We start from the raw sequence: 18,191 nt of genomic DNA on the forward strand, positions 1-18,191 counted from the left end.
AACGTCACACATGTAGGTATGATAAAAATATGGTTTTACTACCCAAATACAATTTTTACTTAATGTTATCAGCAGACTAGCTTCTGACAGAGGATTGTAAAGAAAAGATGCCGGACTTCAACTGAGCGATTTATGATCACTTTTATTGTGTAGAAACCCCATTCCTCCATAGATGTAATGCACTGTAGGAGCGAGTGGCCCTGTTCCAAGATGGCCGCCCTGTAGGCGCAGCGCTCAATGTCGCGTCTATCTATATATGTCTATGGAAAGTAACGCATACCTGTACGGACCAACTGTGCGTCAGCCTAATCAATCCCCTTTCTTCTTAAAGGGGCAGCACAAATGTGAACCCATCATGTCTGAAAATGAGAAGGATGAAGCCTATGCTTATTGAACCTACCCCTTCTCCACTACTCAATTAACAATATTTTCTCTCCAGTTATATATATTTACATAAAAAAGAAAAGAATTAGAGAAAAAAAATAAAATAAAATAAATACATAATAAATTTTGATTAAATAAACAAATAAATAAATCATTTATGAAGACACCGATTGTTAAAGCCCTTCTTCCTCCCTGTACCCTGTGATAACCATGTGTTTGTACCACTTTTTAAACTGGATCATGCTTGGACATTACTTGAGCTCCACACCCAGTCTGTTCCACAGCCTCACTCCACAAACTGAAGGACAAAAACTTTTCAATGTTGTACGTACCCGCTGATGTTTTAAGTTGAACTCACCCCCCAACTCTGTGAAAAAAACTGTTTTTGAATATTTCCAGGAAGTAGATTGTTTATTGCTTTGTACGTGATTTGTGCTGTTTGGAAATGAACCAGGTCAGTGAGTTTTAATGTTTTTGATTTTAAGAATAGTGAATTTGTGTGTTCTCGGTAACCAGCATTATGAATTATTCTCATGGCTCTTTTCTGCAGTATGGATAGAGATTGTATTGTACATTTATAAGTATTGGCCCAAACCTCTGCACAGTATTGTAAATATGGTAAAATCAGTGAACAGTAGAGAATGTGGAGTGATTTGTTTTGGACCTAATACTGAGCCCTGTGGGACGCCACAAGCAATGTCCAAGCATGATGATGAATATTCCCCCAACTTCACAAGTTGTTTTCTGTTGCTTAAATAACTTCTCACCCAGTGCAGTACTAACCCCCTGATCCCGTACCGTTCAAGTTTATTGATTAATATATTGTGATTAATTGTATCAAAAGCTTTTTGGAGATCTATGAATACTCCAACTGAATGCAGTTTGTGATCTATAGCGTTTGTGATCTCCTCAGTTGATTCTGTTAATGCCAGTGATGTTGAGCTGTTTGCTCTAAATCCGTACTGACTGTCAGAAAGTAATTTATGTTTGTTTATGAATTTGTCTAATCTGTTTTAGTTAGACTTTGAGAACCAGGTAGCTGGTTTTTGTTTGTTTTTTTGGCCTTAGTTCATCCTGAAGATCAAATCAGCACTGGCTGATAAGTCAACATTAAGTCTGAAGAGAAGTCAATATTAGCTTTAACATGAATGATCAAATGTAGAAAAGAATCCCGTCAAACACTGCCTGCTTCCTGGTTCTTAGTCTAGCTTTGGCTCTACAATGTATTAGGGATGCCACGGTTCAATTTGTAGAGCTGCAGTTTAGAACTAAGTCACTGAACACAGCTCTGGAAGTGGATGAAAGCAAGAAGTTAGAGAGACACACAGAATCCAGAGAGATGACTACAAGCTGAAACATCAACTCACACATCAATACATCAGTCAATGCATCTACATGTTCTCTCTCCCTGCAGACGTCTCTGAACCATCAGTGAAGACCAGCAGCAGCCTTGAATTCCTTCCACCTTCCAGTAAGTTAAAGTGAACTGAGTCAGAAATCCTCTTGGTCACATTAACATGTAGGATTACAGCTTTTCTAGGCTCTAGATTCAAATTTAGACACTTGCTCTTCTCTTTCTTTGTCTTGTTGTTTTCAGCTAGTCTTTGATTAGACATGAGGACAGACATTGTGTAGAGAGCGTCCTCTAGTGGTAACTTTCTGTCCAGGTGGTTCTCCTGACTCTCTGTCTCCACCTGCAGTCTGCCTCAGTCCACACAGACTATCACAGGTAGTGAGGTGGAGCTGCTAGATGTTGACACAGATGAAGTAAATCAGTTATTGAGCTGCTTGTGGACACCAACAATCACAGAATGTTTAGTTCTGACTATCACACTGATTACACACTTCACATCAATCAATCAATCAATCAATGATTCTACTTTATGTTTCTCTACAGTGAAGCGTGCAAGATTACAATCTTCTGGTAAGTAAAAGTGAAGTGTCTCCTAAATCTTCTATGAACATGTAGAATTCCAGCAGTTTGTAGACAATAAGTCACATTTTCTTGAAATGTTTCCAAGTTGACTGGTGAGTTAGAAAGTTTCACTTGATAATGACTGACAGATTCTCTTCAGTCCACCTTAAATCCTCAGTGACTTCATTCCAGGTTGTTGATGCAGTTGTGTTGAATTCATCATTGATTCAGTTTCTCTTTGTGTTTTATAAATCTTTTCTAGGAGATGAAATGTCTTCAATGGAGGCCATAATGTCTCACAGTAAGTGTCTGTTGTCTTGTCCAGTTGTTCTCATCCACTCTCTCAATCTAAAATTAATCAGGGTTCAGCTCCACCTTAAACAGATCAAATCAGTATAAGGATGAATGTTTGATTGATGTCTGCTGACTCTAATCTCATCCAGCACATAGCTGATCTTAGTCTCTGTACTGGATGAGTCAGGTTATGTCCATCTACAGATGGTGCTGTACTGGTGGCAGTCTGTTACAGACACTCAGCTTTTTCTCCTCTTCCTCTTTTCTTCATTACTTGTGGCCTATTGTTACCAACAGCTGTGTGCTGTTCATACTAAGTCATTTCTGTTCAAGAGTGAGACATCAGCCTTAGAGGATCTTTGTTCAGATGCAGTGTCCAATGATGATTGGCTGTTCAGGGGTCTCAGCTGATTTAAATGATCTGCATCTCACTCACCCAGGAGATGGTGATTACTGACTAGAATGAGCTGTACGTTGTGGAGCTTTTTTCAAGTGCCTTGTAACCTCAGTGAGTTTTTTGAGTGCGTCCCTCACAGACGTTTGTTTTCCTGTGAGTGTGTTTTTCTCAGAGGTGTATAAAGTACTTGAAAAAAACAACTAAGTAAAAGTACAAATACCATCACTGAAAGTGACTTTGGTAAAAGTTAAAGTCACCCATAAGAAAATCAGTTGAGTAAAAGTCTTAAAGTAGCTCACATTAAATGTACTTAAGTATCAAAAGTATCTTGTGGAAAATATACTCAAATATCATAAATACTAGTAAAGTACAAATTATTTTTATAGTACGCATAAAAAGAAGCAAAACAACCAGAAATGGTTCTCCCCTTGTTCTCTTTGTTTCACTTTCAGGTGAATGAAATAGATGTGGTATGATAAAACAAAAACTAGAAAACACCTGTAGAGTGAATCAAGTGTCTGCCTGAGAACACAATAAAGTTCCTCCTGTCGTGGCAACTGAAAATCAGTCGCTTGTGTAGTGCAGATGAGAGTTGGTCAAAATACCAAGTTATGACACAATACTTAGTTTCTCGAAACCTTTATTGCTTGCAAGCAAGAGCCACTCATCAGCGACAGATAATGACTGAAGAGAGGCAGTCTCTCCTCAGCGTTTATACTATCCTAAACAATGTTCACATCTGTAGTCACATCATAAGATCACATATGACTTGACACAACTCATTGTACTAACATCTCAGCATACATCTCATGACACACATAACACTCCTCCTTCACTTTAACCATCATTGTGTGATATACAGTGACCTTTTCCCTGCACACATATACACGGAAGAGGTACCTCAATGTCCCCTTCAGGTTGAACTCCTTAAAGTGAGTTCCTTATGTTAATTCACACAACATATTACACAATGGAGCATACAACAACATATCCATTCATTCCTTGCAACCACATGAGTATCATAAGGCAGAGCTTCTGACCATACCACAAGCTTCCACCCTACATACAATCTAATGTTGCATCCAAATGTGTTAGGTTTCATATATAATATTAAAATAATAAGGGACATTTAAGAATTTCCCTCACATTCCCCCCTTTGATTAATTTGTAAATCACAAAGCTAATCATATTTAAGCAAAGTATGCAGCAAATGTTAAGCAAACAATTTTCAAAATCCTACATGGGATTGTTTCTTTTTGTCATGCATAGCTGGGTCCACAGGATCATCACCCTGTGGTTGAGTTTGATTATCAGTGTCCATGTAACAAGTCCAGTCCCTCTTTCATACCACAGCATTAATTGTACTACAACGACAAGACTTATAAAAGCACAGAAGCACAAAGTGCCTCGCATTCCACAACCTGTTCTCCTGAACGGATGCCATGCCTTTTCCTTTGGCTTCATCCCTTTGCAGGCTGTGTTCGAGTCTGCTGGACCAGTAGTTACTCTTGTTGTCCTCTTTTGTTCTCAACATCGTCCTCTGTGGCGTCCTCAGTGGTGGGCCTGTGGTCCTCTAATGCTGGAGCCTTCCTGCAGTGGCTGGCATGTATCCACGTGGATCTCTCTGCTATCTTCACCGCAGAATTGGTCACCAGAAGCACCTGAAACGGTCCCGTTCAGCGTGGCTTCTTCCAATGTCGTCTCCTGCAGTCTTTCACCACCACCCAATCGCCAGGCTGCAGCAAATGCAGCGGTCCTTGCAATGGGATTGGTCGGGCTGCTTTCACCTGTGCAGGAATAGACTTCATAGAATTGGAGAGATGAATACAGTAATTGAGCATAGCATCATCAAATTCTTCCCCCCTTAGGTGCAACCTTTGTCCTGGGGAGGACATCCCTGTATTCATAGGCCACCCCATGAGGATCTCAAACGAGGACAGCCCTGTCTTGGTTTTTCCTCGTCCCCTCATACTCATTAACACCAAAGGCGGAGCTTTTACCCAGTTCAGCCCTGTTTCTTCACACACTTTGTTCAACTTGGCTTTGATTGTACCATTTCTCTCTCTACCGCTCCACCACTCTGTGGGTGATAGGCACAATGTGTTCTCAAGTCAATCCCCAAGTAATCAGACATCTGTTTAATGGCATTATTTACAAAATGTGTACCATTATCACAAGATAGTTTCCTAGGAATTCCATATCATGGCACAATTTCTCGTAGCAGCATTTTTGCTACCGCTGTTGCATCTGCTTTGCCTGTAGGAAAAACTTCAGTCCATTTAGAAAACATATCAACAATCACCAAACAATATTTCTTTCCTTCACATGGTGACAGTTCAATGAAATCCATCATTAAATGATCAAATGGAACATCTGGAGTAGGATGGCTGGACTGTTTCATTGCCTGTCCTCGTCCAGCATTATGTCGCAGACACACTAGGCACTTCAAACTAAAATTTTATGAATAATTTGAGAAGCCAATATCTATTGGCTGTTTCCACCATCCCCCCTTTTGACACGTGATCCTTCCATGTGTCAATTTCGCTAGATATGGAAACAAACATTTACGCAAACACGGCTTGCCATTAGGACCATACCAAACATCATTTACATATGTACAACCAGTGTCTTTCCACCGTTTCCTCTCTTGCACTGAAGCATTCTTCTGAGCTTCAGCCAGTTCTGCAAAAGAGACTGTAGGGGTTATGGAAAAAGCAATGTTAGACATTTGCAATGTCGTTGCTATTGGTGCTTGCGCTGCTGCCTTAGGAGCCAGATCAGCTCTTGCATTTCCTTTTGAAACACAATCTTGTGCTTTTGTGTGAGCTTCACACTTACAAACAGCTATCTCCTGTGGAAGTAAGATTGATTCCAACAGATTAGATATTAACAATGCATGTGCAATTTGCTTTCCTGTTGATGTTAAAAATCCCCTAATTTTCCACAATGTGCCAAAGTCAGGTACAACTCCAAATGCATACCTGCTGTCAGTGTAGACAATAATCTTTTTCCCTGCTCCTAAAATGCAGGCTTTGGTAAGCACAAACAATTCCGCTGCTTGTGCAGACAGATGTCCTGGTAACCTGCTAGATTCCAAGATGTCTTGATCTGTAACAATGGCATAACCAACTTGTGCTTCATGTGTAAGTGGGTCTTTTCTGCTAGAACCATCAACATAAAGAATCAAATCAGCATTTGTTAAAGGTATTGTCATTAAATCAGGTCTTGGAGAGCAGATTTCTGCAATTGCAGCCAAACAATCATGTGGTTCACCATCCCATTCTGTAGGTAAAAGAGTTCCAGGATTTAATATAGTGCATCGAGTTATAGTAACATTAGGGAGTGAAAGCAATACATTATGGTAATGCATCATTCTTGCTGTCCTCCAGACTTGTCCTCTGCTCCAAAAGGATCGATGACACTGCATGAGGAACCAAAAGATTTAGTTTTTGATATCCCATCTTGAGCACGTGAAATGACAATACTTCCAAGCCAGCAATCAACAATTCCTCACACAATCTATTCTCTACTGATCACCAGTCCAACTGGTATCTTTAAACTAGTCCAACTAGTTTGAACCCGATTAATGTGTCCAACATCATTAATAAGCTCGTCAGCCCTTTAGTGGGTTCCCCATTAGGCCTATCCTATTAAATATTGTGTCCTCACCTTTTAGATTCTTTATCCCTCAGGATGCTGTGTCGAGGAATCCGAGATGCACGTCTGATTCAGGCGCCACTTCTCATCCCCACTGGTCGCTTACGATCCTCTCTTGGGGAGAGGTTTCTGGCTCCGGGACCCAGTCCTCGGCTGCGCTCAGTTAACCTGTCAGCGTGTATTTCAAGGAATCCTCAAGTCAGACATCCCGGAGAGCCCCCAAATTGTCGTGGCAACTGAAAATCGGTTGCTTGTCTTGTGCAGATGAGAGTTGGTCAAAATACCAAGTTATGACACAATATTTAGTTTCTAGAAACCTTTATTGCTTGCAAGCAAGAGCCACTCATCAGCGACGGATGATGACTGAAGAGAGGCAGTCTCTCCTCAGCGTTTATACTAGCCTAAACGGTAACACTTTACTTGACAGTGTCGACATAAGAGTGACATGACACTGTCATAAAAATGTCATAAACTTTATAAACATGTCATAAACGTTTATGACTTCTGTCATTAAGTGTCATTCGGTTTTTGTTATGACAAGTTGACATTGCTTGGGTTGTCTCGATTATGACAATTTGACATTAATCAAAGTGACATTACCAGAAGTTGTCTTGGTCATGACAAGTTGACATTAAATATTTGGGACGTCTTTGTAATGACAACTTGACATTAACCAGGATGACATTACCAACTTGTCATAACAAAAACCGAATGACACTTAGGGGCCGTCCACACGGAAACGCAAAAACGCAGAAACGCAGTTTTTCATCGTTTTGGCCGATCGTCCACACATATCCTGTAAACGCATAGCTCTAAAACGCACTTTTCTGAAAACGGGTCCCAGGGTGGAGAAATTCGCAAACGCAGCTCTTGTGTTTCTGTGTAGACGGCGAAAACGGCGAAAACGATGTCATCGCCACACTCCCGAGCAGCCTTCCACCTCCCGCGAGACGTCTCATAACAACATCAACAACAATGGCGGACTATATGCTAGTTTTCCTGCTGGAGAAGATATTGAGCCTATCAGGGTTACCAGGGCAACATATCATGCTCCTGTGCCACCACGCTGAGCAAAAAAGGCGATTTGTAAACAGCGCTCAAGATTTGTGCGCATGCTCCGCCTCTTCCTCTCCGTTTTTGGTGAATTTCTGAAACTGAAACAGCGCCGCCTATAGGCCTGGAATATGAAGTAGCGTTTTCGGTCGTGCTGAAACGGATCTGTGTGGACGCGGATATTTCTTGAAACGATGCCCTCGAAAACGGAGAGAAAAAAGATCGTTTTCGTACGTGTGGACGTGGCCTTAATGACTGAGGTCATAAATGTTTATGACATGTTTATAAAGTTTATGACACTTTTATGACAGTGTCATGTCACTCTTATGTCGACACTGTCAAGTAAAGTGTTACCGCCTAAACAATGTTCACATCTGTAGTCACATCATAAGATCACATATGACTTGACACAACTCATTGTACTAACATCTCAGCATACATCTCATGACACACATAACATTCCTCCTTCACTTTAACCATCATTGTGTGATATACAGTGACCTTTTCCCTGCACACATACACACGGAAGAGGTACCTCAGTTTCCCCTTCAGGTTGAACTCCTTAAAGAGAGTTCCTTATGTTAACTCACACAACATATTACACAATGGAGCATACAACAACATATCCATTCATTCCTTGCAACCACATGAGTATCATAAGGCAGAGCTTCTGACCATACCACAAGCTTCCACCCTACATAAAATCTAATGTTGCATCCAAATGTGTTAGGTTTCATATATAATATTAAAATAATAAGGGACATTTAAGAATTTCCCTCACACTCCTATCTCCTGGTCATGGGTGACTGTCGTCTTCTACTGAAGGACATGCTGTCAGTGTGGTAACGTCTTCCATGTCTTCCTCATCAGTGTTAACTGCTGAGGTAGCCATGTTGATGTCAGCTGCCCCGTGCATCCCGTCCTGACCTCTTAACCTCGTCAGAGTACCGTACGTTGTTCCTCTCGTCCTCTGGGACACGCCCATTCCAGATAATCCTTCAGTGATTAATTAGATTTCTATTTTAATTTGTAACGAGTAACGAGGTGGAAAACGTCACAGTAACAGAGTAAAAGTATATTTATTAAATGTAGTAGAGTAAAAGTAAAAGTCCTGATTAAAAAAAAATCAAGTACAGATCCTCACAAAAAACTACTTTAGTATAACGAAGTACATCTACTTCATTACTATACACCTCTGTTTTTTCTTTTGTTTGTGAATTATATCAGGAAGCAGTAGAGGTGAACTGCCATTTCTTTTCAAATCTGTTTTCTCTTGTTTTTGTTAAAGTTAAGCAGTTAGGTTTAGAGAATGTCTTTTTGTTCATTTTTATTTGCATTTAGATTTTAGTTAGACTTTGAGAACCAGGTAGCTGGTTTTTCTTTGTTTTGTTGGCCTTAGTTCATCCTGAAGATCAAATCAGCACTGGCTGATGAGTCAACATTAAGTCTGAAGAGAAGTCAACATTAGCTTTAACATGAATGATCAAATGTAGAAAAGAATCCAATCAAACACTGCCTGCTTCCTGGTTATTAGTCTAGCTTTGGCTCTAGGCAAGGCAAGTTTATTTGTATAGCACAATTCGTACACAAGGCAATTCAAAGTGCTTTACAGAAGCAGAAGATATAAAAGCAGATTTAAAAGCATAGAACATAGAATATAGAAAACACAAAAGGAAATAAAAACAAATTATTTTAAATAAAATAATTACAGTAATTGGAATCATAAAAGACTGATTTAAAATCAATAAAATAATAAAATGTGTCTAAGAAAAAGCTGCAGCAAATAATGTTTTCAAGCCTGATTTAAATGAATGAACAGTTGGTGCGGACCTCAGGTGTGCAGGGAGTGTGTTCCACAGGTGAGGAGCAGAATAACTGAAAGCTGCTTCACCTTGTTTGGTTCTAATTTTGGGAACACACAATAGACCTGTCCCTGACGACCTAAGGGGTCTGGATGCTTCATATGGAATTAGTAAGTCAACAATATATCTTGGTGCCAGACCATTTAGTGCTTTGTAGACCAGCAGTAAGATTTTAAACTCTATCCTTTGGCTCACAGGAAGCCAGTGCAGTGATCTGAGCACTGGTGTGATATGATCCATTTTCCTAGTGTTTGTTAGCACTCTTGCAGCAGCGTTCTGGATCAGCTGTAGTTGTCTAATGGATTTTTTGTTCAGACCAGTAAAGACACCATTGCAATAGTCCAATCTACTGAAAATAAATGCATGAACAAGTTTTTCCATATCTTCTTTGGACAAAAATCCCTTAATTCTGGCTATGTTTTTCAGGTGGTAATACGCTGATCTGGTAATGAGCTTTAGATGGTCATTAAAATTCAAGTCAGAATCAATAATTACACCAAGATTTCTGGCTTTATCAGTTGATGTCAATGACATGGAGTTAAGGTGAGCCCTGATCTTTGATCTTTCACTTTTGGGGCCAAAGACAATCACTTCAGTCTTATCTGCATTAAGCTGGAGAAAATTTTGGCACATCCACTCATTGATTTGATGAATGCACTTGCTCAGTGAAAGTAAGGGACCGTAATCATCTGACGACATCGAGATATAAAGTTGTGTGTCATCTGCATACGTATGATAAGAAATATTATGGTCCTCCATAATCTGGGCAGTCTCTACAATGTATTAGGGATGCCACGGTTCAATTTGTAGAGCTGCAGTTTAGAACTAAGTCACTGAACACAGCTCTGGAAGTGGATGAAAGCAAGAAGTTAGAGAGACACACAGAATCCAGAGAGATGACTACAAGCTGAAACATCAACTCACACATCAATACATCAGTCAATGCATCTACATGTTCTCTCTCCCTGCAATGCTCCCTTAGTCAGCTATGAAGCTCAGCAGCATTAAATACCAGCCACCTGACAGTAAGTTAAAGTGAACTGAGTCAGAAATCCTCTTGGTCACATTAACATGTAGGATTACAGCTTTTCTAGGCTCTAGATTCACATTTAGACACTTGCTCTTCTCTTTCTTTGTCTTGTTGTTTTCAGCTAGTCTTTGATTAGACATGAGGACAGACATTGTGTAGAGAGCGTCCTCTAGTGGTAACTTTCTGTCCAGGTGGTTCTCCTGACTCTCTGTCTCCACCTACAGTCTGCCTCAGTCCACACAGACTATCACAGGTAGTGAGGTGGAGCTGCTAGATGTTGACACAGATGAAGTAAATCAGTTATTGAGCTGCTTGTGGACACCAACAATCACAGGATGTTTAGTTCTGACTATCACACTGATTACACACTTCACATCAATCAATCAATCAATCAATCAATCATTCTACTTTGTTTCTCTACAGAAGCAGCTCTACTACCACATCCCAGTAAGTAAAAATGAAGTGTCTCCTAAATCTTCTATGAACATGTAGAATTCCAGCAGTTTGTAGACAATAAGTCACATTTTCTTGAAATGTTTCCAAGTTGACTGGTGAGTTAGAAAGTTTCACTTGATAATGACTGACAGATTCTCTTTTTTTCAATCTGTTTCCTTCTACGTCATGACCTGGAAGATGTAGCAGAGGCCATAATGTCTCACAGTAAGTAACTGTTGTCTTGTCCAGTTGTTCTCATCCACTCTCTCAATCTAAAATGAATCAGGGTTCAGTTCCACCTTAAACAGATCAAATCAGTCTATGGATGAATGTTTGATTGATGTCTGCTGACTCTAATCTCATCCATCACATAGCTGATCTTAGTCTCTGTACTGGATGAGTCAGGTTATGTCCATCTACAGGTGGTGCTGTACTGGTGGCAGTCTGTTACAGATCTGATTTGTCACCTTGGTGTGTTGATACACACTGTTTAGTTTTCCATCCAGATATTATCATGAGCTCTAACACCAGAAAAGAGAACATCAGAGATTCAAGCCTGGTGCATTTACTTCCTCTCTACATCACTACATCAGTGGAATAACTGGAGGATTTAGTCCAGGTGTCCTCTTAAACATCTCTACCTGGGATATTTCTCTCTAACGTTTATTCATCAATAAAATGGACACATTTAAGTTGCTGATGGGAAATACAGTGACTCTTCTTCATCTTCCAGTCTGTGCTTGATAAAAACCAGTGGTTGGTGTAATGATGTCCTCTCCTGTGAGTTCACCTTGTTCATACTGGTTGAACAGGACGGACAGCGTAAGCTCTCCTACTGTCTGTCCAGCAGACATACGTCCTCCAATAGTGAGGTTCAAGAGATTCAACTCTCCATATGCAGATGGTTTCCATAGTCCTCTGTGCTGCACCGGGACACTGTGACAACTCTCTAAACCTACTGTGAGGACTTTAAAGCTGTGGACCAGTGAGGTTGTAGAAAGCACCTGGGTCTTTTCCTCCACCTTGAAGCACTGTGATGGCATTTTCAATAAACATGGCCCTCCACTTCTTCCTCCTGCACATGGATCCTGTCTATGGATTTCAGTTCTAGGCCTTCAGCATCATCATCCCAGCCTTGCAGGAGGACAAGCTCTCCCAGCTGAATGTGCCTGACTCCACCTGCAGGTGAAGCTCAGACTTCTGTTCAGTAAGTGAAGCTGGGAAAACTCACTCTGGACTCATGGACCATCAGCACCAGTTCCCCTGCTCTTCACCCTGTACACTAACAGCAGCACCTCCAGCCACCAGTCTGTCAAGCAATAAAAGCAACACAACAGTGGATGTATGTCCTGAAGCAGCTGAAGAAGTTCAACCTGCTAAAGACAATAATGATGTCCTTCTACATTTCTCCCTTGAGTCCATCCTCTTCCACTCCATCCCCGTCTGCTACGCTGCTGCTTGTTGTTATTTATTGCACAGGTACAAGAAGATACAGGAATATTGGAATTCTTGTGCGAAGTTCCCTGAGTCAGTTTTTTTTTAAATAAAAAACAAAACAAAGAAAAACTGTTGAAGTAGCAGCAGAGGAGAAATAAATACTAAATACACACTATTACTACTAAAATATATAGACTTTGTGAAAGTATAAAAAAAAAAAAATGGTAGGTTGTTGCGCTGAAATGACTTCCCATTGTGATGTCTTGACTATCATCCTGATAGTGGCTGGAAAGAAACTGTTGTAGAACTGTGACCTGTGAGATGCTGATGCTCTCTGGTCTGAGTCCTTCCTCCTGAGCAGAGAGTGAGCTGGATGGTATTGGCAGCTGAGGATGTTCTGGGCTGTTCTCCTGCACCACTGGGTGTAAAGTGTGTCCATGGACGGGAGGTCGGAGCCGATGATCCTCTCTGCTCTCTCTGTGACTCGTTGCAGAGCTTTTCTCTCGGCCTGTCTGAGTCTGGCCTCCTTTAGCAGTCTGATGAAGTAAAGATGCTGCTGTGCCTTCTTCACTGTAGCCCTGGTGTTTGTGGCCCAGCTCAGGTCTTCTGACACATGAAGACCGAGGAACTCTGGAAGAGAGTTTGGAACATATTCACTGATGATGCCAGACACTGCCTAATCCAATTCAAAATTCTACATCTTCATTACTCCAAAGAGAGGTTACATAGAGTATATCCTAAGATGTCCCCTACGTGTGACAGATGTCTTGTAGCAGACAAGACGTTGCTTAACAACTATGATCTATGTCCCAAGGTTAAGATTTATTGGTTCAATATTTTCAGTTTAATATCTAAAATACTCCACATACACTTAGAGCCTAAACCAGTCATTATTATTCTGGGTATGTCAGACGATGTTAAAAAATTAAACAACTTCCAGTGATGTTTCCTTGCCAGTAGTCTTATTGTTGCAAAGCAGTTACTTCTCATGCATTGGAAAACGAAAAAAGTACCCACCACAAACATGTGGTTTAGTGATCTTACTAACACTCTCCACTTAGAAAAGATTACATATACTCTTATGGATAAACTCACATACTCTGAAAACAATTGGTCACCTCTCATTCTTTATCTCACTTACCCTAATGGAAATTTATTTCTCTTTACTCAAACAGAGTAGTGAATAGACGGAAGGATAGTTGGGTAGTGTGTGTACCGTTACACCCCTACTAGTTATAATAGTGTGTAGCCATGCAGATAGTGTTGGTGTAATTTGTCCAAGTTTGGAGAAAGTCTGTCAATTGAAAAAAAATGTTCCCAGTCAGTGGTACTCTGGATATACCAGTGACTTCACAATGTTTCTAAGAAGTACTGGTAATACATTGCAGTATAAAATGACAGTGTGTTTTATCCACAGTGTTGAGAATTAAGAATGTTGAAGATATGTTCCTTGGTGGATCAGCTCATGGTTGAGAGACAAGTCAAAGAAAATGTTATAATGTCAACATAAGAAAAGAGTTTCTATGTGTGATGTGGATTTTTCATTCTCCTGACATCAATCAGAGCAGAGAACAAAAGCATGGAGAGGCTGACAGAGCAAAGGATGTACGAGTAGACACATCCGCAAACCCAGTATAGTATCACTGACTAGAATTACTGGGTTATATTCCTCCAGTCAAGTCTGCTGCCTCTAGAAGTCCATTTTACTCCCAAGGACAAAGATGACACACACCGACAGGGCACAATTGATGAAGTAATAAAGAAAGAAGTGTAGCAACAAGTTTCTGAACAAAGTCAGAAAATCAAAGTGAAGAAAACAACAAGAAATAATGTGGAACAACAACATCATAGAGTTGGAACTAAAACCAAGTCTGTAGTAAAGTTCAGATGAATCAAGATGGCAACAGATAGAAAACACACTGAATCCAGCTCTAAAGAACAGCCTCAGGACAAGAACTCCTTTACTTGATAGTCTGTTCAAAATGTAAACTACAAAAACATATATAAATGACAATAATAGACAACTTACATTTATGAATTAGAATTATACACATTTGTGCGCTGTACTATTTAGTTCTCTATTAATGGATTCATTCATTGTTAATTATTAAATGTGTCCTTCAAAGGGGTCATTGACTGCCGGTCTTATCTGGGTGAGTCCAACTTGTCTGTGGTTGAACAGTTCTAGTGTTTATTAAGATCAGAGTTGAATATTTCTATATTTCTGGTCTATCATCAACAGTCAGTAGTGAGCAGTACAGTCAGCTTTCAGTCTCTCATCATCATCATCATCATCATCATCATCATCATCATCATCATCATCACTCACAGCTGTAGATTAGTACAAAGTCATCATTCTCCTCAATAATCTCCAGCTATCATCAGAACTCTTGTATTTCATCAAACAGTGTTGTCATTGAGCTCTGAGGTCAGTGTCATATAGAAGGATGGACAGTAACTGCAGCCAGTCTAATCATTTCACTCAGTCCACCAACTCCCAGTGACCAAATGCTGCTTCCACTCCCTGTACCATACAGCTCTTCAGAGTTCATCAAAGTGCAGTGCTGCTTCACTGCTGGCTGATACTGGCTGTTATGAACCTCCCCACCAGTAGAGGTCAGGGTAGCAGATCTGTCTCCATATAAAGTTAGTTAATTCAATTCAATTCAATTCAATTTTATTTATATAGCGTCAATAACAATACAAATCGTCTCAAGACGCTTTACAAAAACCCGGCTTGAAACCCCCAGAGCAAGCCTGAAGGCAACGGTGGCAGGAAAAACTCCCTTTTAACAGGAAGAAACCTCGAGCAGAACCCAGCTCATATGGAGGAACCATCTGCCTGAGGCCAGCCGGGTACAGACAGAAGAAAGAGAGAAGAGAACAGCAAAGAGAGAAGAGAAGAGAACAGCAAGATAAACATACATCAGTCATAGATACACATATCAGACTAAAGTGTACATGTGGAATCTTATGATACAAACTGATGATGTTACATGACAGTTTGAAAATGTCAGAGGAATCATAGGCAGGTTGGAGAATTGTTGGGGGGGGACACACACAGCAGTAAACATTCTACATAGTAATAGCACAGAATTGTATGATTAGTAGTATATAGGAAATTAGAGGGCAAGAGCTCTGTGCCAGAGAAAAGAAAGAGGAGAGAGAAGAAAGAAGGAGGACATGTGTTTGGTGCATCGTCCCCCAGCAGCCTAGGCCTATAGCAGCATAACTAAGGGATGGTTTAGTCCAGCCCTAACTATAAGCCTGATCAAAAAGGAAAGTCTTAAGCCTGACCTTAAAAATAGAGAGAGTGTCTGCCTCCTGAACCCAAACTGGGAGCTGGTTCCACAGGAGAGGAGCCTGATAGCTGAAAGCTCTACCTCCCATTCTACTTTTTGAAATTCTAGGAACCACAAGTAGGCCTACACTTTCAGACCGAAGTGATCTGCTGGGATGATATGGTACAATGAGGTCTTTAAGATACGATGGAGCTAGGCCTTTAAGGGCCTTGGATGTAAGGAGGAGGATTTTAAATTCTATTCTAGACTTTAAAGGGAGCCAGTGAAGAGAAGCTAAAACTGGAGTAATATGATCTCTCTTGCTAATTCCTGTCAATGCTCTTGCTGCGGCATTTTGAATCAACTGGAGGCTTTTTAAAGAGCTATTTGGAGCCAGACAGTAATGAGTTACAGTAATCCAGTCTGGACGACACAAATGCATGAACTGGTTTTTCAGCATCACTCTGAGACAGGATGTTCCTAATTTTGAGGATATTACGCAGGTGAAAGAAGGCAGTCCTGGTCACTTGCTTTATGTGACATTTAAAGGACATATCCTCATCAAATATAACACCAAGGTTTTTCACAGTAGTACTGGAGGCCAAGGTAATGCCATCCAAAGAAACCACGTGATTAGATAATAAATCTCTGAGATGCTTAGGACCGAATACAATAACTTCTGTTTTGTCTGAGTTTAAGAGTAGGAAATTCCAGGTCATCCAAGCCTTTATGTCTTTAAGGCATGCTTGGAGTTTAACCAACTGATTAGTTTCATCTGATTTCATGGATAAATATAGCTGGGTGTCGTCTGCATAGCAATGAAAGTTTATGCCATGTTTTCTAATAATCTTGCCTAGTGGCAACATGTATAACGTGAAGAGTATTGGTCCTAGCACAGAACCCTGAGGAACTCCGTAACTTACTTTTGTATAAGTAGAGGAATCATTATTGACATGAACAAACTGGAATCTGTCAGATAGATAGGATTCAAACCAGTCTAATGCAGTTCCTTTAATCTTGACCTCACTTTCAAGTCTCTGTAGTAAAATATTATGATCAATAGAGTCAGATGCAGCACTAAGATCTAGCAGAACAAGTATAGAGACAAGTCCACTGTCTGAAGCCATGAGGAGATCATTGGTAACTTTAACTAAAGCTGTTTCTGTTCTATGATGAACTCTAAAACCTGACTGAAACTCTTCAAACAGACCATTCTTGTTTAAGTGGTCACACAACTGATTAGCAACAACTTTTTCTAGAATTTTGGAAATAAAAGGAAGGTTGGAGATTGGTCTATAGTTGGCTAAAACATCTGGATCTAGAGTGGCTTTCTTGAGTAAGGGCTTAATTACAGCAATCTTAAAAGACTGAGGCACATATCTTGTTAATAAAGATAAATTTATCTGGTTCAATATGGAGGTGTTAATCAATGGAAAAACTTCTTTGAGCAATTTAGTTGGGATTGGATCTAAAAGACTTGTTGATGGTTTAGATGCTGTAATTGTTGAAGAGAGCTCAAGAAGATCTACGGGGGAGAAGGATTCCAGATATTGATAAGGTCGACAAGTTTCTAATGTCACTGTACTTACATCTTTGACAGCTGTTGGAAGGATGCCTTGAATATTTTCTCTAATGCCAACAATTTTATTAGTAAAGAAGCTCATGAAGTCATTACTACTGAGGGCTAAAGGAATAGATGGCTCAACAGAGCTGTGGCTCTTTGTCAGCCTGGCTACAGTGCTGAAAACAAATCTGGGGTTGTTCTTGTTTTCTTCTATTAATGATGAATAATATGCTGTTCTAATACTACTGAGAGCTTTTTTATAAGTTGTTAAACTATCTTTCCAGGCTATGCGAGCTTCTTCAGAATTAGTGGAATGCCAAATTCTTTCTAGCTTTCGGACTGCCTGTTTTAAACAGCGTAACTGTGAATTATACCAGGGAGCTAGCCTCCTCCGATTCATGACCTTCTTTTTCAGAGGAGCAACTAAGTTTAGAGTTGAACTAAGCGATGCTGCAGTGCCATCGACAAAATAATCTATTAGTGCAGGGGTTAAATTGTGGTTGCTGTCGTCCACAACATTGGCACATGGCAGTGGGGTAAATAAAGAAGGAATTAATTCTTTATATCTAGTTACAGCATCATCAGATAAACATCTACTGTAATGAAATGTCTTTTCAGTTCCTGTGTAATCCATTATTGTAAATTCAAAAGTTATGAGGAAATGATCAGACAGAAGAGGGTTATAAGTAAATACTATTAAACCTTCAGTTTCTATGCCATATGTTAGGACAAGATCTAAGGTGTGATTAAAACTGTGAGTTGATCCGTTTACGTTCTGAGAAAAGCCAATTGAATCTAATAATGATGTAAATGAGGAGCTAAGGCTGTCACTGACAACATCAACATGGATGTTAAAGTCACCTACTATAATGACTTTATCTG

At 40.1% G+C, this 18,191-nt stretch overlaps 1 protein-coding gene across 2 annotated transcripts in view; it reads left to right on the forward strand.

Annotated features, from left to right (window-relative positions):
- LOC311493571 (uncharacterized protein) overlaps positions 1-18,191 on the forward strand; it is a 63,592-nt gene that overhangs the window by 24,170 nt on the left and 21,231 nt on the right. For both annotated transcript variants that reach the window (XM_084552299.1, XM_084552298.1), the window contains 5 exons: positions 1,799-1,855; positions 2,282-2,308; positions 2,562-2,600; positions 11,016-11,039; positions 11,226-11,252. In XM_084552299.1, coding sequence (XP_084408425.1) covers positions 1,799-1,855; positions 2,282-2,308; positions 2,562-2,600; positions 11,016-11,039; positions 11,226-11,252 — 174 coding nt within the window. The remainder of the gene's footprint in view (positions 1-1,798; positions 1,856-2,281; positions 2,309-2,561; positions 2,601-11,015; positions 11,040-11,225; positions 11,253-18,191) is intronic.

This window comes from Chelon labrosus (assembly GCF_963514085.1).
Source record: "Chelon labrosus genome assembly, chromosome: 9".
Classification (NCBI taxonomy): Eukaryota; Metazoa; Chordata; class Actinopteri; order Mugiliformes; family Mugilidae; genus Chelon; species Chelon labrosus.